The sequence below is a fragment of the Trichosporon asahii genome (genome assembly GCF_000293215.1).
Source record: "Trichosporon asahii var. asahii CBS 2479 unplaced genomic scaffold scaffold00009, whole genome shotgun sequence".
Taxonomy (NCBI): domain Eukaryota; kingdom Fungi; phylum Basidiomycota; class Tremellomycetes; order Trichosporonales; family Trichosporonaceae; genus Trichosporon; species Trichosporon asahii.
Genome location: NW_014040915.1, coordinates 325,318 through 347,276, shown reverse-complemented (window position 1 = coordinate 347,276; position 21,959 = coordinate 325,318). Strand labels below are relative to the sequence as shown.

Below are 21,959 nucleotides of genomic sequence, written 5' to 3'. Positions count from 1 at the left end.
TGCCAGTATGGGCAGGGAGAGCAGACCTACCCCCCCCTTCTGGAGCTGCGTCGCAATCCCCCCCATGCGTACCAGATCGTGCCGCAATCGTGCCGCCGGATCGCGGATCGAGCCGGAATAAGAACCAATAGTCTCAGCCCTGTTCCGAGCTTAAGCAACAGCGAAAGTGCACCGAAATACGTATCCTCCGCCCTTCTATTGGACGGGCCAGTCTGCGAGTCTGCGAGCCCAAACATAATTAGAAAAAAAGCTCTGAGCCTATCTAGCCTATCGCCTATAACATCCTAGGGAGGATGCTTAGGAACGAGGACAGGCATCGACAAAGGCCCAGGGTAGGAGCTTTTCCTGGCCGGCCATGACTCATCGACCAGAGTCTGGTTCTCATAACAGAACATGGTTCCCAGCTCCGAAGATCGAAATAGAATCATTGCATCACCACCCCAGAGTTGCTTTATGGGCTCCATTGCACAGCTGTCATCGCCACAGCATGCAGCGCTGCAGCGCATGCAGGAGTCCGGCGCAGCCACATGCCCACTCTTCAGCATGTGCCAAGCACACGACTGAATGGCAAGATCGGCACGTAACGCAGTGGAAAGTAGGAACACAGTGGCGGGTCGAAGGGGCAGGAACCGAGTTAATCTGCTGCTCGCAAGCTCGGGTGGCTCGGCTGGCCCGAGATGCTCCCTCCAAGCTCTCCTCTGGCCACAACACACACACACATTCCACTCGCCATCGCGTTCTTGTCTCTCCACACTCTTTCCAGCCATCTTAAATGAATCTCGCGACTTCACACTATCTCACGCTGCCCCGCTGCCGCGCTGTCCGTGTGCTGATGCGCGCACACGACATGATACATGAACTACTGCGGGCAGACATGGCGGTGCCCTCTGAAGATGCGAATGCCAGGGAGAACGGCAAGAGGGGCGGTGTAATCGCAGCCAGGCAATCGGGCGTCAGGATCGGGACAGGTGGTGTGTTCTGGGAAATGGAGTGGAGTGTGCCACTCCAGCGCAACTCAGCGCAACTCCAGCGCAGTGGCGGGCTGGTGGGTGGTTCTATTCCTGTGTGGGACGTGAGATTGAGATGGACTTGATCGCCGCATCGCCGCCGGCAACGTCGGCAGAGGCGGCAGAGGCGGCAGAGGCGGCACCGCTTACTTTTGCTGCGTTCGCAGAACGCCGAAAATACCAGAGAATGAACCAGCCTGCGGCGCTGCGGCGGATGATCGACTGGTGTTAATGGTTGCGCCTGGTGCGCCCGAACGGCCGAGCGGCCGAGGGCCGAGCTGACAGCCGACCGAGTCCTGAGCCGCCTGCGCCGCCTGAAGGGCGTTGTTCGGAGTGTCAGTGACGACGAGAGAAGCTGCGAATAGCTCGAGCTGGAGAGCTGGAGAGTTGTTGAGCCGAGCATTTGGCCGTTGTACCCTTCTCTTGTGTGTCCCTCTCTGCAGTGCGTAACCCTCGTGCATCCTGAAGGGAGGATTGGAGTGTTGACTTGTCACCACCGTAGTGCTGGAAATTCTGGTTCCGTCATTACTGAGGTGAGCACCGCTTTGGCTATTATCGGCCCTGAGATCAAGTGTTCCTGGCTGGCTGATTTGTTCCTGGAGAAAGAAGAGCCAATGGGCAGCGAGGCCTCAAGGGCCTACAAGGGGCTGCCGGGTGGTGGGTGTCCAGTGTATTGTATTGACGCTCGCCACCTGGACCCAACCGGGCGGATGCTCACTGCCAGGCCCAAGGTACACCCAAGGTCCCAGGGTCATCTGACGAGAAGCGTAAATGCCCTCCCCTGAGCACTCTCTTGACTGTCAACTGTTGGAGAGTCCTCTGCAAGACGTAAAAGTGACGCAGACATAGGACCACAGGGAATCCACAGGGTATGCAGGGCTGTAGGGCATCCCAGGGCATTCCAGGGCACGCCCGGCGCCTCCTCTCACTCGACCGGCTCCCAGGTCACTGCAGTCACCCTATCCAATGACCCAATGGCCCCAGCCAGATTCACCCAGCCGCACCCAGCCGCACCCAGGCTCTCCCAGCCCTTCACTCACCGTCCACTGGACGGACCACCGCTGCCTCCTTGAATCGAGCCAAACGATATCTAAGCCCCCAACCCATTCCGACGTCCTGCTTCTTCTTTCCCTCACTCCTCTTTACCCCCTCCTCCCTCTATTCTTCTTCTTTGCTCGACCTCCATCGACGTGCTTGCTTGTCGTCTCTGAAGCGAGCAGCCCCCCCCTCACACCCCCCTCCTCCTGCGTAAGTCGACACAAAGCACCGCTTGCCCCTTCGGCCACCCCCTCGCTCCCTCGGCGACAGAGCAGACGTCCCCGCCCCGCTCCGAGTTCCGTGCACGCCCGACCCGCCTACACAACTGCATCACTGCGGACAGAAACTTGTACTGCGGTATCTGCGCCACTTGACGCCGTCGATCTCAGCTCGGACACACGCCCGGCGATCTCGACACGGGCGGTAGACCAGTGACGCACACTGCTTTGCGCACTGTCTGTCACATCGTGCACCCCTCGCCCCGTAACACCAGATCTCCTTCACCTCTCGGACGGGCGACCTCTATATACTCAGCCCCCTCCCATCCCCTCCTTTCTCTCCAGATTCTTGTGCTAACCCTTTATTCAGCCTTCCTCTCCTCTCTCCTCTCTATCCCGCTTGATTCTCCTAGCAGCGACGTCGACGACTTTGGTCCCTTCTCGCTTCTCTCTTATCCGTCACCGCAACGATGTACGCGACCGCTCTCCAGGCCCTCTGGACGGTCGTCCCGCTACTGGCGGCCACCGCCAATGCCGCCACCCCGCTCTCCTTCGAGCCCGCAGGAGATGCAGGAATCAGCGCCCAGATGGTGAGTAGCCAGCACTTCTTGGCATCCCAGCCCCCGGACCCCCGTGGTCCCATTTCGAAAACGCCACGGCCTCACGGCCTGTAACCCACCCCTCACGGCCAAGACACAGCCACTGACCATGACCTACAGATGTTCCTCGGTACCAAGAACAAGGTCTACATCCTTGACAAGTCTGAGAACAACCCCACCACGATCGACGGCAAGTACGGAACGCACCCCGCTTGGGCTGTCGAGTATGACATCAAGACCCAGCAAGGTGAGTTGCATTCTTCTTTCGCCCTGTGCGCCGCATCAAGCGATTCACGTGCTCCTGCTACGACTGGCAAATGACGCCGGTGAATGGAATGTGCAGTGGAGTGATGGGTTTAGGTGGTGCCCTCGGCCTCGTGAGGTCATATCCGAGTTTGTTCCTCGGACCTCGTGGCTGATGCGCCGTTTGCCCATTTCCCACCCTGCAATGGTCCACATGAGATCTGTGCGATCAAGTCGTCAGCCCCTGCACACCACATGATCTCTTCTGTACACGCGTAAAGGAGTCGTAACGCTGACAATGCAGTGCGCACGATGGATGTCTACTCGAACACGTTCTGTGCCGGTGGAGCGGTTCTCGGAAACGGAACCTGGGCGGTTTTCGGCGGTAACCAGCGTGAGTTTATTCTTTTTTGGGTCGGCGATTACATCACCGATATCAACCCACCCACTCCGTCCCCATGCTGCGGATCGATATGGAACTAGTCAACTGACCCATGCACAGCCGTCACCACCAACGGTGTTGCCACCAACGAGCCGGCCCAGTACAAGAACCTTGCGGGCGGTACCGCCATCCGTCTCCTCGACCCCTGCGACGACGAGTCCTGCCAGTATGTGCAGGGAGAGCAGACCTACGACATCTCCAAGGACACTGGCGGCTACCTCCAGATGACCGGCAAGCGATGGTACCCGACCGTCGAGACCCTTCCCGACGGAACGTTGATTGTTATCGGTGGTGACAAGAATGGTGGATATGTCAACACTGCTGCGCAGGACAATCCGACGTACGAGTTCTTCCCTCCCAACGACGAGGGCGCCGTCAACCTCCAGTTCCTTACCGACACCCTTCCCGTCAACCTGTATGCCCTCACCTGGCTGCTCCCCTCGGGCAAGCTCTTCATGCAGGCCGCCCGCAAGACCATCATCTACGACTACAAGACCAAGGAGGTCACCTGGCTCCCGGACATGCCGCACGCCACTCGTGTCTACCCGGCCTCGGCTGCCACTGCGATGCTCCCCCTGACGCCTCGCAACAACTACAACCCGACCCTCCTGTTCTGTGGCGGTTCGTCCACTGACAAGTGGGGAGATGATGGTGGCCCTCACTACAACGTCACCGCTGTCCCCGCCGACAACACCTGTGTCCGCATCACGCCCGAGGGCACCTCCAACCCGCAGTACGAGGACGACGACTACCAGATGGAGGGACGCTCGATGGGCCAGTTTGTCATGCTTCCTGACGGAACCATGTGGCACGGTAACGGTGTCGCCATGGGCACCGCTGGCTACGGATGGGACAAGTACTCGATTGGACAGTCGTTCGGCCAGGACCCCATCTATGTTCCGACTATCTACAACCCCGATGCCCCCGCGGGTTCGCGCTGGAACCGCACTGGCCTCCAGTCCTCGCCGAACGAGCGCATGTACCACTCGACTGCCATCCTGCTCCCGGACTCGTCTGTTCTCATTGCCGGCTCGAACCCGAACGCCGACTTTACCAACGAGCAGTGGCGCTCGCGCACCGACCTCGAGCTCTGGTACCCGTGGTACTTTAACGAGCAGCGTCCTTCGTCTGCCGGCCTCCCCAAGACGTTCAGCTACGGTGGCGAGGGCTTCAACCTCACCCTCACTGATATCTGGGTCACGAGCGAGGAGAAGGTCAAGACTGCCAAGGTTGTCCTGATCCGCGGCGGCTTCAACACGCACGCGATCGGTTTTGGCCAGCGCATGCTCGAGCTCAACTCGACGTACATCATGGACCAGTCGCAGGACAACAAGACGACGCTCTGCGTCTCGCAGCTCCCCGGCGACGTCGGACCGATGGTCTTCCAGCCCGGTCCCGCCCTCGCCTTCGTTGTTGTCGACGGTATTCCCTCGCACGGCGAGATGGTCATGGTCGGCAACGGCCAGCTGGGCGAGCAGCCCACCAAGCCGAACGCACCCCTGCCCGCGTCGACAGTGATTCCCAAGCCTGAGCCTCCCAAGCCGACCGAGGACCAGCAGCAGAACGCGGCCGCGTCCGAGCCCTCGACGACGAGCGACTCCAAGGCGAGCGCGCCCTCGGATGCGCGCAAGAGCGGCGCCCTCCCCCTCGTGTCGGGCATCACGACGGCGCTCTTCGGCCTCCTCCTCGCCCCCCTCCTTCTGTAAGGACCTCCTAGGACACTTGATCTATCTCCATGGACTCTTTTCGACCAAACCAGCATCAGCCCATATCATACCTCGCACGCAACTGTCAACGACATCCCGCCTGACACCGACCACCCGACAGCAACCGACACAATTTTGCATTTTTGAACATTTGACTCCCGACCCCCGACTCCCCCTCCTCCGCGCGTCTCTCACTCAGTGTAAAGGACTCTTAACCACCTACGATACCTTAGATAGCCAACTATATAGTAATATGTTAATATGATGCAGCAACATGGTAAAACGGTATACTGGAACGCTCCCGTTTCATTAACCCTATTTACATTAACGGTACCTGCCAGTACCGCGCGCCGAGCCGCCGAGACATGCCGCGTAGACTCTAGGAATGCCGAGCACAGGGGGGGGATGGGCTTGCTGTGCTCTCCCGCTGCTCCGCCGGAGATCGGGATGGAATGGAAATGATCGGCACGAGTTGCAAGACGTGCGGCGTGAGCGCGTGAGAAGAGCGACGTCGGCTTGCTGGGCCAGCCTGCCATTCAAGCCATCACGAGTGACGTCAGCCACGAGCGCTGGACTCGGGCCCACTCTGCTAGCTCTGCTGGGTCCAGTTGGAAGTGGTGGATGGCATGTCACCTGGCTCAGCTGGGAGGTCGGGGAGATCTGCACCGGAGGCATTGGACAGCGCGGGTGGGGTCAGGTGACACCCGAGAAAGTCATGTACGGTGGCTGGTCGTTCATGGTTCATGTGTGGTGGCTGGTCGGCTTTGAGCTGGCATTGAGCTGGCATTGAGCTGGAATCCAAACGTGAATGTCGGCTGGTCGCGAGATCTGGAACTAGGGCGCGTCACTGGCCTCGTACGCGTCTGGCGTGCGTATGGCTTGCGTAGTGAGTGTCGATCAGGCCAGCCATCTAACCATCCGGAAGTCTGGGGGTCTGGACGTCGAGCCGAGAGATCGAGTGCTCGCCACCCAGTGGCGACGTGATAGCAGATGGGTCTGGGTGTCTGGGTATCGGAGCCTGTCTGTCCCGGCCAAGCTCGCTCAAGCTCGCTCAAGCCCGCTCAACGAGCTCAGCTGCATGCTCAGTTAGTCATCTTCGCTTTGCTCTGTCCACTGAACTGTCTACCGCACTGAGGTCGCTTTCTTTATGTGGGTTGAGCTGACACTGAGAGCTGACTCAACACTCTACTGATGTGCTCTCGACTCTGGACTCATGTGCTATCGACTGCGCGACTGATGTGCTATCGACTGACGGCTTGAGATGGTGCGTGAGGATTTCGTCAAGATATGGGCGTGGCAGTCCTCACGAAGACGCGTGCAGAGGCGCTCACTCTCTGCAGCTGCCTGAGCTGACTTCAGGCTTCTGCATGCTGTGCATGCTGGCTTCTTCCATGGCATCTCATCTCGAGATTGGCATCGGAGACGTACAATTCACACCTGCCATGCACCTTCAGCGGATTCGATTCGAGTACGACTTGGACCCGGGGAAGAATTGGGACGTTGGGACAGTATATCCAGGGAAGATCGCAAGAGAAACTGCCGAAAGGCATACCACCTGCAAAGAGCGGACGATCGCAGCTCGGTTTGAGATGTCGCTCTCGTCAACGCCCGACATCCTCTTGCATTCCACTCGTCGTCCTCTCGTCGTCCTCACGTCGTCCTCTCGTCGTCCTCTCGTCGTCCTCTCGTCGTCCTCTCTCCTCTCTCGTCACCACTCAATCGCAAGCAAATGCGGCGACACCCACCAAGTAAAGGCATGGACGGCACATTCCCGAGCCTGCTTTCGCGGCAGACTCTCTCGCTCTCTTTTCCTCCTTCCCAACAGAGCGGAAGTCAACACTCTCCCGGACGCGAGTGGAGGGCTGCACCAAGGTTGTCACTCGGGTAACGCTGTTGGGAGACGGGGCTTTCTCCCACTATTCTGGCATAGCAGCTGCCCCGACGTATGACAGGCCTGTCCTCTCACCTGCTCCAGACTTGCGATAGCGACAGCCTCCCGTGGGTTGGAGACGCTGAGGGGCAATCCGTCGCCTGCCCAGCTGAGCTCAAGTCCGAATCGGACTGTCACGCAATTCGGACCAGATGGGCTAAGTCCCGTGGCTGGTACTGACACGAGGTACTCTGCGGTATGCGCGGTGTGCGAACCTGAAGGCGGTCCGAGAGCTCGGGTTGCCAGAGTAATTAAGGCTCGGAACCGCCTCGGCGTCACCGCGTCACTGCCAACGCCGCTAGTCAGTGGAACCACCGCACCGCTGGGAGAAAGAACGCAGCACGCCACAACGGCGTTCTGTCTGCGTCAGCATCAGCGCCCACAGTCAGTGTGTTAGTCCTAGCACCGAACAATGTTGATAATAAACGAAGCGGCCAAGCATGACGGTCGAGGTATGTCTGTGTGTGCCTGCGGAACCGAACTTGCGGAAGCTCGTCTCCGCACCAATCTCCGGACTTGAGCTGTCGGGTGCGCTTCAGCTTCAGCGTCATTTGTGACGGTGCAGCCGGGCGGATCAACCTTGTACGCAGAAGATGGCATTGGGTAGTCGTCAGCTTCACCAGCTCCCTTAGCCCCGGCATGCCCGGCACGCCCGGCACGCCTGGCACGAGGGTGGGGCAGGTAGGCATTTTGCGGGGCGAGAAGGAAGGGGCGAAACGAGGAGCCAAGGGAGGTGCACCATGTTGTCCTGGCGATCAGTGCTCGTCTCGCCCCAGTCGCCCCGGGATACAGGGGAGCAAGGCGTCGCCCCGGTTACGGTGCAGGGAGTGCGAGGAGCACGAGGGGAAGCACGAGGGGACCCAAAGTCGAAACTTGTTCTGGTCCTTGGGTAGAGACAGAAGAACAGCCGGTCGTCCAACCGTCCAACTGGCTACTCACACGACATGGTGGAGGCCCCTCAGGAATGCGTCGTGGCATCTGCCCCTCCCTGCTGTTCAGCTGCACAAACGAGCGCACGGGCATACCAGCCTTGAGAGTACAGCCAGCCTCAGAAGCATGATGCTTTACGTAACTGTGCAGAACTCCAGGCTCACTCTGCTGTGACTGACACGAGGGTGACTTCCGGTCGTCTGCCGTTCGGAAGTCCGATGCGCAGTGGGGAATACCAACGCAGTAGTGGGGTCAGAGAGGAAGGTTCCAGCCGGATCCAGCGGCGTGAGGGGCGTTCCTTTCCCTTCCCCGCGGCTCTGGGCCAGCTTTGGATCTGCTCTGGGCCAGGGATGGGAGTGCGTGCAGTGGCTTTGTTGGGCAGCTGAGGTGCTTACCACTGCCTAATTTCCAAGACTGTGAGACCTATGCATGTTTTGTGTGCGGCAATTGAAGTCCGCCCCCGTCCTTCCGTCCCTCGGTCCCTTACCATTTAGGAATCTGGTCGCATTGGTCTGAGAAAACGAACAGGCGGCGCAGCAGATGGAGGGCCCAGTGTCTTCGCAGAGCACGCCAAAGGTTCAGGCCGGAGCAGAGTTCAGCGAGTCAGCGTCGGGGAAGACACGACCCAGAGTGGGGACAAACCCCGGGTCGCCCGGATGATGCGGGGAACAAGGGCCTGGTTCGCCTGGGTGTATCTGGGGAAGGGCGGCGTGATAGGCCACTCCCCTACCACATCACGAGCTCAAAATTCGCTCGACCCGCCCACACCCACCAGTCCAAACTGAGGGTCGCGTGGCTTTAACCCCGCTAGGGCATACATGCGGGGTCCGATTAAGGACCATCCCCCCCCCCTGCTGCAAGCTCCTTGCCTCTCGTGCTCTGCTCCGCCTGCCGCCTGCGCCTGGCCCAGGACCACCGATGCATTCTTCCTTCGCGAACGTCGCCCGCTCGCATTTGCTCTCTTCCTCGTGCTTGTCATCTCTTCTCCATCAACAGTCACTGTCCTCCGCGACCTCCTCTGCGCCGACATCCCAAAAGAGACGCACTCGCCTGTGTTCTTCTCCCAAAAGGCATATTCCGCCCCTTTGCCATCAAGTCTTCCGCGCGAGGCTCCCCTCCTCCCCACACGTCTTCGTCGAGTCCGGTCATCGCCCGTCACTTCGCCCCGGTTGACGCACCACCCACCACACTCCCCCCTCTCTCACCCTCCACATCCCGCTCAACCAGATCGAAAAAAGGAATGGCCTCGGCGCCATTGACTACCCCGACTCACCATGTCGATGACATCCCCTCAATATCGGCTACCTTAGCCGCCGGCGCCAATGCCTCCAACACTGCAACCCCTACATCAGAGGTGAACCGCTCGCCCTCGCCCCCGACGATGAATCCCGCCCAGCTCGGTGACGTCCCAACGCCCGAAGTGTCCAAGATTGAGGCCAGCGATTTCACCGGCGTCACGTTCAAGCCTGAGTAAGTTGTCATGTCGTGGTGCACTTCATCGGTCTCGTGTAGGCTGGACATGTCATGTTCCTGACATTCCGCTGGGATCGTCTGGGACCAACAGTTTAGTCTTGTTGTCAATGCTGCTGGCGCTTCCCCCCAGTGAAAAGCAGGCTAAGCTGCTGGCCAAATGACAGCCGGCGACGAAGCCGGTTGCAGCTCGCTCGGGTCCTCGTGATCCGGTGACCTGTCATTCCGCTTACACCTTCTCCATTACTCGCTTCAGAATGAGGAGTCCTGTGCTGACGCTATTCTTCTTCTTCTTCGACTCCCTCGCCTAACTTTGAACGCTCAAATGTCTACATCGAACCCGATCTCGGTGTTTTACCTGTTCGGTGCCAATGTGCGGACGGTTGCTCTGATTTGTCCGTCGACGTCCTCCCCCACCGCCGCCGCCCACCTGCTCGCTTCATGCCGCCGACTGCGCCTCGATTGGGAATACACTACTCGGGCTGCGTGCTGCGCGTGACTGACTGACGGACTCCCGATCAATGATCATTCGCCGACGCCACTTGCATGCACTCCGCTCACCGCACACACGCACACTCTGTGTGATGCCGACATTCCCTTGTGCCTACACATACACAAACCGCCCATTCAAATCCCAGGCTATGGATGCAACGTCGGCATTGGGCTCTGGAGATTCTCCGCGAGGCTGGGGTCCGGTCAGTCCTCGATGTCGGCTGCGGAGTCGGATCCTTGCTGGAGCCCCTCAGCCAGCCGCCCTCGACGATCCGTGAGCCTCCTATCCTCTGCACCGACCCTGGCCACGAGGGTGAGGCTCCTGAAGGGCGCGAGCTGTTCATCTCTGTGAGTAGACTGTGAGAAGATATGTCGCTGACCGTGCAGCACCTCGGAGCCGTGGACATCAACCCCGGCGTCATGGCCGGCGCGCTCAAGTCGATGGAGCCACCTGCCAAGGGCGACCAGATGACTGCGCCCCGCTGGGAGCCGATGACTGCGGAGCTGTGGTTGGGCAACATTGAGCGTTACAACTCGCGCTTCGAGCCGTACGAGGCTCTTGTCATGCTCGAGGTCATTGAGCATCTCGAGCCGCAGCTGCTCAGCCGCTTCGGTGTCGTCACGCTGGGCACGTACCGCCCCAAACTGCTCTTAGTGTCTACGCCGAATTTCGACTTCAACTCCAAGTTCCCGCACCAGCACGACGACGACACGTGCCCCAAGGGTTTCGCGGATCCGACTGGACGTACGGACCGTGTGTTCCGTCACAGTGACCACAAGTGCGAGATGACGTCGCAAGAGTTCCGGGAGTGGGCGATCGCGGCGGCCAGCGACTGGGGCTACGACGTGCAGATCGGCGGTGTCGGTACCTCCAACAAGCCGAGCTACTACCCCGACGGCTCGCCCGTGTACGCCACGCAGACGGCGGTCTTCCGTCTCGCTAGCGGCATCCCTATGCGCTCCCCGCGCAGCGTGCGCACGGTCGACTTACCCTTCATGCGCGGCGTCAGCGAGGCGCACCACCCGCACCGTCTTGCCGGCAAGTTCCAGTTCCCGGCGACGGCGGTCAAGGCGCCAGGTGCCCCGCTGTCGCCCGAGGAGGTGAACAAGACGGTGCAGGAGGCGTTCAAGTACGTTTCGGTGTCGCGCATCAGCCTGACGGAGCTGTGGGCGCTGCCAAACGTCGCGGCCGTTTGCGGAGGAAGCAAGCGGCACCTCGTGTCGTGCCTCGGCGGGTGGGGCGACTGCAAGCCGCTCGGCAGCTCGCGGTACCAGGTTACTAGGGCTAGCTTTGGTCTCGAGGTCGGGTTGAGGGTGTAACATTGCTCTTTATTCTAGTTCAACACAGACAGCCATCGCAAACATCATGTACGAGTATATAGTTTCTTTCTTTACATAGGCCCTGATACCATGAGAGTGTGGATACGCCACTGTGGCCGGACGCATAGAGCGTGGGCGTTGTGGGCATCGAGATGTGCATCAGAGGGACCGACTCGAGGTGTCCTGTCCACTCGGCGCTTAGCTGCAGAGTCCGAGATAGCGGTCGGATATCGCCGGGGCCTTAGTCGTCATCGGGACCTGCCTCGTATCGTGTCAGTGCATCAGTGAGGTGGGTTATTGCCCTCCACTCCTTCCCCAAATCTCCTATCTCTCCCCCCTTCCTCATCCTCTCATCCAAGTCTAACAGGATGTCCGCCAAGAGCACGTTCACGCCGTTCGAGCTCCTCCGCCTGCCGTCCAAGTCGGCGCTGGTGGAGGAATTCCAAGGCCGCAAGCTGGACGAGCTCCGCACGCCCGCCCTGATTCTGAACCGGACAGCCTTTGCCGAGAACTGCAGCCACGTCGCGAAAGCTGTGGAAGCGCTCGGGCTCGAGTTCAGGATGCACGTGAAGAGTGAGTGACGTCTGCTGTGTGTATCCACGCTACTGCTCCCATCTCGTGGGGGTTACTTATGCCGGTGGGCACGCATGTGGGCAGTTGACACAGCAGAGTGGGCAGTGGGCAGCAGGCTAACAGTTAGCGCACAAGACACCAGACGGCACGCGCATCCAGGCCGAATCAGTCTCGTCCCCCGCAGGCGCAGGCCTCATAGTCTCCACGCTCCCGGAGGCGTGGGGCATCGCCGAGTCTGGCCTCGTAGAGGCCGGTCGCGTGAAGGATATTCTCTACTCGATGCCAGTGGCCGCGGACAAGATGGAAGACCTCACAGCGCTGGAGGAGAAGATGCGTCTCCCCGTGCTTGTGATGGTGGACCATCCGACGCAGATCCAGGCCCTCACCAAAGCACACAAGGCGCTGGGCCGGAAGCCGTGGAAGTGCTTCGTCAAGATCAACGGCGGGGGCAACCGCGCCGGCGTGCGGCCGGAGAGCGACGAGCTCGGTGCCGTGCTGGACGCCATCCAGGGTGCCGAGAGCGAGGGGAGCGTGGAGATGGCCGGGTTCTACTCGCACTTTGGCCAGTCCTACGCTTCAGACGGACAGGAGGACGCGCAGACCTTTTTCGAGGGCGAAGTCGAGTGTGTCTCCAAGGCAGCCGCGTTCGCGCGCTCCAAGGGGCTCAAGGGACCGTGGGTCCTCTCTGTCGGCGCGACGCCCACGATCCATGCCGCGTCCTCCCTCGACTCCACGCCGAATGTCCAGGCCGAGGGGGATCGGCTCGAGTACCACGCCGGGTGCTACTGCATCAACGACCTGCAGCAATTGTCCACAGGCGTGGTGCCGGGCCGTACCGCCATTCGCGTCCTCTCCTCCGTCGTCAGCTCCTACCCCGAAAGAAAGGAGGCATTGTGCGATGCCGGCGCCCTGTCGCTGAGTAAGGATCGGGGGAGGGAGCCCGGGTTCGGCCAAGTGTCGAATAAGAGGGGATGGCGCGTCGGGCGCGTGAGTCAGGAGCACGGCATTCTGACGCATGACGAGGGGAGCGAGAGGGATGAGATTAGCATTGGCGACAGAGTGCAGATCATCCCCCAGCATGCTTGCTTGACTTGTGCCTGCCAGCCTTGGATCTATGTCATCGACGACAAGGATCCGGAGACGGTCGCCGACGTGTGGGTGCCGTGGAAAGGGTGGTAGAATTGCAGGATTGTGGACTAGGTGATGACATATTATAAGACGTATTATGGTGGTGGTGGTTGCAGTATGGACACGGCCTAGGGGCCGAATAGATGCTCTATGATGGTGCTTCTAGATCTTCCCTTCTCCCCCTCCTCCGCTCCTCGCTCCGCTCTCTTCGGATCCCCTCCTGTCTCCCCACTCCCCCTGATCGCTTCTCACCACAACCCAATCAAGCTGCCCACGCTCCAGAACAGCGTGACAATGCCAACGGGCAGAATGCCCACGTACACGATCAGATCCTGCCACAGTCGTCGGCCCTGGCGGCGCTTCTGCAGCTGTCTCTCTTTGCGAGCGAGGAGCACGTCGGCGGCCGGATTCGTGAGGCTTGGCGTGCGCTGGTGTCCGCCCGCGAGCGCGGAGGGGTCCGGCGGCGGCGGCGCGTGGCTCGGGAAGATGATCGCCAGCGGGGATCGGACGTGGAACGTGATGATGAAGAAGAGGGCTGGTTGTCAGCTTTGGCGACTGGTAGCGCTGTAGCTGAAGGCTTCGGGGACACTTACAGGGGAGGAACCAGCCGATCGCCAGTGTGGCGATGACGCCGAGCAGCTCAATCTTGTCCGCGACGACGCCGCCGAGCGCAGCAAAAGCGACAACGACGACCCAAATACCCGCACCGACAAACTTGCCGGCCCGGTAGCGGTCGCCGCCGTCCACGTCCAGCGCAACGAGGACTGAATCGCGACCGCGCACGAGCCAGCTGGAGATACTGGCCAAGACCAGCAGGCACATGAGGACGCGGGCAAAATTCGTCCATCCGTCGTCACGGGGCAGCTGGTCGAAAGCTGTAGGCGCAGGCGGGAGGAGGTAGTACGGGACCAGGGCGAAGGGGAGGGCAAGAACGAGGATGAGCACGCCGGCAGCGAGGATGGGTACCGCAAACTGCTGGCGCTTCACGCGCTTCAGGCTGCCGTGGATCTGCAAAGTCTGCAGGTGTGGCGTGAAGAACATTGTCAGCGTTGTAAGACCCGAACCAGCAGTCTTGGGCGAGAGGCCACGCAGGCCACGCCGGATGTGCGCGGTGACGCCTTCCGGAGCCGACTCAGCCGCATGCTGCAGCGTCGCCGCTGCTGCCGCTGCCGCCGTCACGATCGTCTCGCCAGCCTCGTCGGCTGCCTTCTTGACCTCGACAGTGCGTCCGATCACGATGAACGTGACGAGCGGCAGGAGTAGCGCAAAGGCGACAGGCAGAGCGCGCAAGTGTCGGATCGAGCGAGACGGGATGAGCGCGGGGAGGATCTGCCAGTCAGCCATTCGGTTCTTTCGCCACATTGCAACATCGCTGTCCGAAGTCTTCTCTGAAACATCACCCGGCCAAGCCTAGCCAGCCATCGGGAACTCCACTCACGAAGATGCCACCCGTGATCGTCCAGAAGATGCGGCTTCGCAGCAGGCCGTTCGGGAGGTACTCTTGCACGACAGGGTCTAGGAGACTCGCCACCGTTCCGAGCCAACCGATGGAGGAGCCAAGCGTTGCGACGACAACAAAGCCGCGTCCTACAGCCTGTCCGAAGCGTCCGAAGCGCTCCCCCGCGCAGGCAGCGAACACCTGCTCGAAGCTCCCAACCTTGAGGTACCATGCGAGGTAGACGATGACGATGTGTGCACACGCCGAGAGCGCCGCGAGGATGCAGAACGCAGGGATGAACAGCGCAACGCCAGCCGGCAGGAAACTCTGCGGCACCGCCGAGAGCGCTGGGAAGAGCGCAAGCGGGTGTGCCAGGATCAACGGTGCCACCAGCTGACCGTCAGCTCGAGTCTTGTAGATTAGCTCACCTCGAACAAGCTTCGGTATCCTGTCTCGTCCTGTGTCCGCCGCCGCCTTCGGCGCACTAGCGGCTCGTCAGAGTCGGCGTCAATGTCCTCGGACATCTCGTCCTCGTGCTCCATCTCGGAGAAGTTGATGCTGAAGCTATCGCTTGTGCTGCTCGTCGGGATCTCGTCCTCCTCATAGTCTAGCGAGTCGCGTCCGTCTCGAGAGCCGAACTCGATCTCGCCATCGTCCTCGTCCTCGGAGCTGAGACCATCCTCGGCGTCACTGTCCTTCTTCCCTGCATGCTTCTTGAACACCATCGTGCCTGTCGAGGTTACACTGGTGGTGCGAGATGCTCGAGACTGGGGGCGAGACAGATTCGTGAGACTCGGCCGCGGGGAGGACGTTCCCTCGCCGACGCGGAGGAGGTTGTCGGTGTCGGAGATGTTGGAGGTGGCGCTGTGGTACGACTTGGCGCTGACGAAGGACATGCCGCTCGCGTTGGAGAAGTTGCGAGCCCGTGAGGGGCCGGCATGTCCGACGCTGAGGTCTGGCCGGGACATTGGTGAGTGTTTGTTTTGGTTTTCCCACGAAATTGATTGTTGTTGTTGTTGTGATGATAGCGGTCGTGTATAGTGCCCACAGAGTCGAATTGAGAAAAGTTCAGAAGATGGAAGCGAAGGAAAGGAGGAAGGGTGAGGAGGGCCGAGCGCGATTGTGGTAGTTGGTGGGGCTTCGGGAACTTGGAATGAATAGTTCGGGTTCAGCAGTGTCCTAATGGTGCTGCACTAAGAGTAGAGCTTAAACGCTCGTCAAGGAACCCCCAACTGGACCAACAGGCACGAGCCAGAGAGCAGATCCGACATGGCACGTGCCTGTGCGGCCCTTCCCCCTTGCACTTTCCTTACATTTCCGCCCTGCATACAACCCTGCGTGTAGCACGTCGCAAAGTGCGTCCGGCGCGGTCTTCATGTCAGCAGAAACGCGCGATCCGGAACCGTGTATTGTTGCGCGTAGCGTCTGTCGCGTGTCGCAATGCCAAGTAATGACCACGGCACGGCAGACTGAATTTCTATTGTTCCAGTGACAAACAATAAATCGTCGTCATCCCTCCACCGGCGACGGCCATCGCGACCAACCGTCTTATACAGGTCGTCCCCCCACTCACACCTCGACATTGTCCTCTCTCCCATTCTCTCCTCTCACTCTCTCGTTTCAGAATCCAATCACCTTGATCGACGACCCACTCTCTCTTCTTCCGACACCACCGGCACCAGTACAGCAAGCCCCGACCTCAAACGCGAAACAGCCCGCCGAACACCTGACTCCGAGCCGGCTCACTAAGGGCAAGCAAAGGAACAGTGTCGGACAATGTCGCAGTCCACCTTCAAGCGCAAGGCGCACAAGGGCTTCTTTACGCGGTGTCTGCAGGCTCTGCCGTCCTCGGCCGAGGCGCATGATGCGAACCGGTGAGTCCCTATATCGCGGCAGCTGATGATCACGGCCAAAGCTGACGGCAGGATAACGATTGCCTTCTTCTGCCTCGGCGGCCTGTACCTCCTCGGCGAGCTCTCTCCCAGCGACAAAGACAGGCAAGATTGGACCGAGTGGATCTGGTCCCTCCAGTCGCCCGAGGGCGGGTTTGCGGGCTCGCCGCACGCGCCGAAAGTACAGGGCCACCTGCCCTCGACGTACACGGCCTTGTGCTGCCTCGCCCTGTTGGGCTCGCCAATGGACCGCCTGGACAAGCCTGCCCTCCGACGGTTCCTCAAGTCCTGCCAGGCCGAGGACGGCTCCTTCGCCCCGACACCGGATACGGAGGGCATGTTCCAGAACGACGCGCGCATGTCCTACTGCGCTGTGGTGTGCGGTACCGTCGCTGACTCGGGCACGGAGGGTGAGGGACGGACGGGTGGCTTTAACAAGCAGAAGGCGGGCGAGTATCTGCGCCGATGCCAGACGTGGGAGGGCGGGTTTGCGTCCCGTCCCGGCGTCGTCGAAGCGCAAGGAGGGATGACGTACTGCGCCTTGTCGTCGCTGGCGCTGCTGGGAGAGTTGAAGGGCAACACGGAACTGGAGGAGGAGGCAACGCGGTGGCTGTCCCAGCGCCAGATCGGGGGTTTCCAAGGCCGACCGGGAAAGCTCGAGGACGTGTGCTACTCGTTCTGGTGTGGAGGCGCGCTTGCTGTGAGTGATCGCATCCTATCTTCCAGAGCTAGATAGAGGACTGAAAAAGCTGACAGACAGGCCCTCGGTCACTCAGACCTCGTCAATGAGGAGCCCAACACGGCCTTCCTGCTCAACTCGCAGTCCCCCCTCGGCGGATTCGGCAAGGCGCCCGAAGACTATCCGGATCCATTCCACTCCTACCTCGCCCTCACTGCGCTGGCAATGACGCCGGCACGTGAGCAGCTGGGTCTAGCCGAGATCGACCCTGTGTGGAACCTCGCGCCGGAAATGCGGGACAGGCTGCTGAAGCCGGTGCCGTGAGCGAAGAGAGACAGGGCTTTAGGTATTGTATTTGGGTCTAGAAGTTTTCTCCATGTCACTCAGCGTTATCAGTGTTCTGGGGGTGGGGGCAGCAGCAGGTATTGCATTCCGTCTACTGATGTTCTTTGCACTACTTGTCCAGCTCGCGACGTGCTTCCCTCACAGGGCTGCGGCTAGATCTCCGCGAGCCTCACGAGATACCGCTCAAACACCTTCTTCCCGTTCGTGAGGTTGAGCAGTCTCATTCGCTCATTCGCGAGATGTCCCGCATCACTCGCCTGTCCAAGTGGCAAGTGCACACAGGGCACGCCAAACTCCTTCTCGAGCCAGCTCATCGTGGGCACCGTGCCACCCTCACGAATCTTCAGCGGGCGGCGCTTCCACACGTCTTCGACCGCATTCTCGAGCGCCTTGAAGTAGGGGTTCTCGAGGGCTGCCAGCCACCACGACGCTGCATGCGTGATCTTCACGTCGAGGTGGTTCGGACTCTGCAGGCGCTCGAATTCGTCGCGGCAGTAGGTCGTCAGCGCGTCCACGACGGCACTCATGTCCTGGTCCGGCACGAGACGCAGCGAGATGTCCGCCGTCACGCGGCGGGGAATGACGGTCTTGTTCTGCGTGCTCCCCGAGGTGCGGATGTTGGCTATGCTGAAGGACGGCTCGCGCCACACCCTCTCCAGGTCCCTCAGGCGCCGGCCAGAGGCAGTCGCGACCGACTCGAGCAGCGCGCGCTCCTCGGCGCTCTCGGGGCGGACACTGTTGTAGAACCCGGGTACCTTCAAGCCGCCCGTGTCGCTCAGCTTGGAGAGGAGGTTGACCATGTCGAACATGGGCTCGTGGACTGCGCCTCCCTCGACGCCGGAGTGGACGTCATCCCGCTGCGACTCGATCGACAGGTTCGCGTACACAACCCCGCGCATGCCGTACACGACGCAGGGGTCTTCCTCGTCAATCCACGTCGAGTTCGAGAGCAGGATCACGTCCACGTCCCCGATCATCTGCCGATGCCTGCGCACCGCGGACGCGAAGCCGCGCGAACCCGCCTCTTCCTCGCCCTCGATCAGCATGACGAGGTCGACGTCGAGCTCTCGCCGCTGCCGGAGCGCCGCCGCGGCACACGCAATCGCCATGATCGGGCCCTTGTTGTCCGTCACGCCTCGGCCGTAGAGATACCCGTCTTTGCCCGTCAGATGCCAGGGATCGCTCGACCACCCCTTCTCGCCAACAGGCTGCACGTCGTAGTGTCCGTAGAACAGCACGCGGCGGCGCGGCTTGTCGCATGTCGGCTTGTGACCGCTGAACGTCGCAAGCACTAGCGGATTCTTGCCCTGGTCGCCGCTCAGAAGGCAGGACTTGGCACCGAGCTGCCCCAGAATCTTGTTCAGCAAATGCGCGCCCTGTCTGCACGGCTCGCGGTGCTGCTCGTCTGATACGGTCGGGATCGCCACCAGCTTGGACAGGGCATACAGCATCGTGTCCCCGTCGTCGTCCGACAGCTCCGTCAGCTCTGGCAGCTGCAGGTCGCGGTGTTCCTCCGGGCTCCTCGCTAACCGTGAAGGATGCGCACGCACCCGCCAGATCTTAACGTAGCTGTCGTTTCCAGCTGTTACGAGGTCGTACGCTCCGTCCCGGTCGGCGGGCACAATCGCCATCGCGAGCGCGGTGCTATCGTGTGCCTTCAGAGCTGCTGTGCAGTTGAATGCGTCGTCGATGCGGAATATCCGCCCGTCGCCAGCTCCGCTGTACACGTCTCCCCTCAGCACCGCGAGGCTGAGCACGTCGCTCGAGTGCGCTTCGATGGTTCGGATCCGCGACCCCGTCTCCAGGTCCCACACATCGATCTCGCCGCCCTGTAGTCCGCCGTAGAGCAGCGAGTCGCGGTATGCCAGCGAGAAGACCGCGCCGGACAGCCCAACGAACTCCCGCACAAGCTTCAGCCCGCCGCCGGGCAGGCATTCCCAGACCTTGACGTCGCTGTCGCCACTGCCCGACGCGAGCCACCGCGTGCCGTCCGCCCGCGCGATCATCTGCAACGCGTAGACGTATCCGTAGTGGGCGTAGAAGAGCGTCGAGTCCGCGTCGACCTCAAATTCGACTACATCGCCGCCGCGCTTGAAGTAGTCACCTCCCGTGGTGGCAGCGGCGGCTGGCGTGTTAGCGCCCTTGCCACAGCTGATTGATCGACTCGGCGTGCACCTTCCTGCCGGCGTGCAGGACCCGGGCGATCCAGGTGTCGACGGCGTGTCGAAGAACGGACTCGGCTTGTACCGTCCACTTCGCTGGCTAGGTGTCGGCGCCGACGGTGGTGGGTGTCCGTGGTGCTCGTGTCCTTGTCCGTTGAGCAGGTTCGAGATGTTGCCCTTGACGGCCGTCGGCGCAACAACAGGTCGCGTGCCCCGGATGTCCTTGCCGAAGTTGACCCACTCGATCGATGTGTTCTGCGCACCGAAGTAGAGCGTGCCGCCTTCTCGATCGTCCCAGGCCAGGCTGAAGATGTCGCCGGACGTGTCGTCGCAGGGGTGGATGATGTACAGCGGCTCGAATGTCCGTGTAGACCAGATCTGGTCGTCAGCTACTAGTCTCGTACGCGGTGAGCGGACTCACTCGAACGTCTCCGGCACTGCTGCCTGAGATGAGCCACTCCTTCTCCGGAACAACGAGCAGACACAGCACACTGCCCTCATGTCCTAAGAGCCTGTATTCTGGCTGGAAGTCACGCCGACAGAAAACAGTGATCTCGTTGTCGCGGCCTTGGCATCCCGCATAGATGTGGTCCTTGTCGGCGCTGAGGGCGAGAACCCTACTCGAGCCAACAGAGAGGAGGTGCGAGTGGGTCGGCGAGTCCGTCAGGACCTGGCGGGTGAGCGAGTCGGCTATTTTGATGAAGATGGTTGCGGGATCGGGGTACGGGAGCGTTGCAGAAAGTCGAGAGTCGTAGATATACACATTGTGAGCGTGACAGGTCGATGGTCGGTGTCGTTATCGCAAGATCGACCGGGAATGACGACAAGAGCATGCGCACAAAAGAAGCAATGCGTGAGCACCGGGTCCGGTAAGAATGATCTACGCCGTCTAGCCCGATCGAGCACAGGGCCGACAGACGATCTCAACACGCGGTACTCACTCTTCATTGTCTCGAGAGAGATATTGCGGTTGGCGACGGGGCTCGAGCTCCCTGCGGCAGGCGACTTGGATCCAGACGCCATGGTCGGAGCCGCTAGTAGATCGGTCGTGGACTGGGTCGTTTGGTCGAATTCGGGCAAGTGTGACGAACGCGATGGTTTCAAAAGATACCGGCTGTTACGGCACCTGAGGGCGGTGTCTTGTGGTCGCCTGACTGACTCGCGACGCTTCTCAGTTTACGAGCGATTCAGCACTCTGTTGAAAGACGTTGTGGGTTGTTGTCACTGGTGCGCAAGTGCTAAATGCGGAGTCGAGTGTCTGCCAGCATCGATACGAAACGTCGATCTTGACAGGGAGGACTTTCTAATGGCAATCCCGATTGCATCACGCCATGGAACTTGGACCGTCAATAAGCGCTGGGCCTGGCATTGGCCACCCAACCAATCTCCTCTCCCGCAATACAAGCTGAATGCATACACAACACCCCTATCTTACTTCTACATCTTCATCTCGTACATGCCCTCGGGCGGGCGCGTCGGTGTCTTCTCTGCATGTCAGCTCGGATAGCAGCGTTCCACTAGCTCACCCTTGCCGATCTGGCTCCAGTCGGTGGACAGGGTTGTGCCTCCACTTTCCGTAAAGCTCTTAATCATGGCGCGCTTCGTGTCCTCGTCCGCATTCGCGTAGATGCCCGAGAAGAGTTTCTGCAGCGCGGCGTCGCCGCCCGCATTCGGGTCGTTCGCGGCGTCGTCCTCCTCGAGCTCGGCATCGACAACGGCGTCCCAGTTCTTGCGAGCCGGCTTCGACGCTGAAGGAGCGGATGGAGTTGCGCCCTTGTAACCCGAGGAGCTCGAAGCAGGAGTCGGGGAAGACGAAGCTGGAAGGCTTGAAAGTTTTACAGACTGGCCAGAGCCGGAAGACAGCAGCGTGGGCCACTGAACACCGGGCTCATCCTTCTTGAGCGTGAGCTCGATCTGATGTCAGCTGAAGCGGAAGCCATGCCAGCTTACCTTCGTTCCCAGCACGCGTTCGCTGCAGTCTCCAGGCGCAATCGCACCAGCAAGCGGTCCGAGAGTGAATGACTTCGCTGCCGCGTTGTCGAGAGCCGGGAGCGACACATCGACGCTGTGCGTGTGGTAGACGACCTTGACGTTCTCGCGGGCAGGTGAGGCGCCATAGCCCTTCACGTAAATCGAGACAGTGACGTCTGTCGGAGACTGGTAAAAGTCGTGTCTAGGTTCAGCTTGGTACACGCCGAGAGAGCTAACCTTGGGACCTCGCTCATCGTTGTTTTTAGCGACAAAACAACTGATGATCGCGAGGAAGGTCATCGAAATCGTCATCCTGCCGGACCACCTCCACCGCGGAATCAAATTTCGATCAGCGCGTCCTCCTTACCTACAACTC

The 21,959-nt window shown here is 60.6% G+C and overlaps 6 protein-coding genes across 6 annotated transcripts; 4 read left to right on the top strand and 2 right to left on the bottom strand.

The window, feature by feature from the left end:
• Window positions 1-2,733: 2,733 nt before the first annotated feature.
• On the top strand, window positions 2,734-5,253 carry A1Q1_06913 (uncharacterized protein; the record flags this gene model as incomplete). The annotated part of the gene is made up of 4 exons (XM_014327162.1): window positions 2,734-2,853; window positions 2,983-3,109; window positions 3,410-3,499; window positions 3,608-5,253. The coding sequence occupies 4 exons, from the start codon at window positions 2,734-2,736 to the stop codon at window positions 5,251-5,253; spliced, it is 1,983 nt and encodes a 660-aa protein (XP_014182637.1).
• Window positions 5,254-9,353: 4,100 nt separating this feature from the next.
• Window positions 9,354-9,719, top strand: A1Q1_06912 (uncharacterized protein; the record flags this gene model as incomplete). The annotated part of the gene is made up of 2 exons (XM_014327161.1): window positions 9,354-9,583; window positions 9,683-9,719. 2 exons carry the CDS (start codon window positions 9,354-9,356, stop codon window positions 9,717-9,719), a joined length of 267 nt encoding a protein of 88 aa, XP_014182636.1.
• A 505-nt stretch (window positions 9,720-10,224) lies between these two features.
• A1Q1_06911 (uncharacterized protein) lies at window positions 10,225-13,147 on the top strand (the record flags this gene model as incomplete). The annotated part of the gene is made up of 5 exons (XM_014327160.1): window positions 10,225-10,278; window positions 10,334-10,423; window positions 10,463-11,205; window positions 11,673-11,968; window positions 12,111-13,147. 5 exons carry the CDS (start codon window positions 10,225-10,227, stop codon window positions 13,145-13,147), a joined length of 2,220 nt encoding a protein of 739 aa, XP_014182635.1.
• Window positions 13,148-13,258: 111 nt separating this feature from the next.
• A1Q1_06910 (uncharacterized protein) lies at window positions 13,259-15,502 on the bottom strand (the record flags this gene model as incomplete). The annotated part of the gene is made up of 4 exons (XM_014327159.1): window positions 13,259-13,363; window positions 13,418-14,479; window positions 14,535-14,945; window positions 15,020-15,502. The coding sequence occupies 4 exons, from the start codon at window positions 15,500-15,502 to the stop codon at window positions 13,259-13,261; spliced, it is 2,061 nt and encodes a 686-aa protein (XP_014182634.1).
• An 808-nt stretch (window positions 15,503-16,310) lies between these two features.
• Window positions 16,311-17,429, top strand: A1Q1_06909 (uncharacterized protein; the record flags this gene model as incomplete). Its single annotated transcript, XM_014327158.1, has 3 exons — window positions 16,311-16,408; window positions 16,460-17,126; window positions 17,187-17,429. 3 exons carry the CDS (start codon window positions 16,311-16,313, stop codon window positions 17,427-17,429), a joined length of 1,008 nt encoding a protein of 335 aa, XP_014182633.1.
• A 173-nt stretch (window positions 17,430-17,602) lies between these two features.
• A1Q1_06908 (uncharacterized protein) lies at window positions 17,603-21,883 on the bottom strand (the record flags this gene model as incomplete). Its single annotated transcript, XM_014327157.1, has 5 exons — window positions 17,603-19,990; window positions 20,034-20,302; window positions 20,554-20,646; window positions 21,139-21,520; window positions 21,563-21,883. The coding sequence occupies 5 exons, from the start codon at window positions 21,881-21,883 to the stop codon at window positions 17,603-17,605; spliced, it is 3,453 nt and encodes a 1,150-aa protein (XP_014182632.1).
• Window positions 21,884-21,959: the final 76 nt, after the last annotated feature.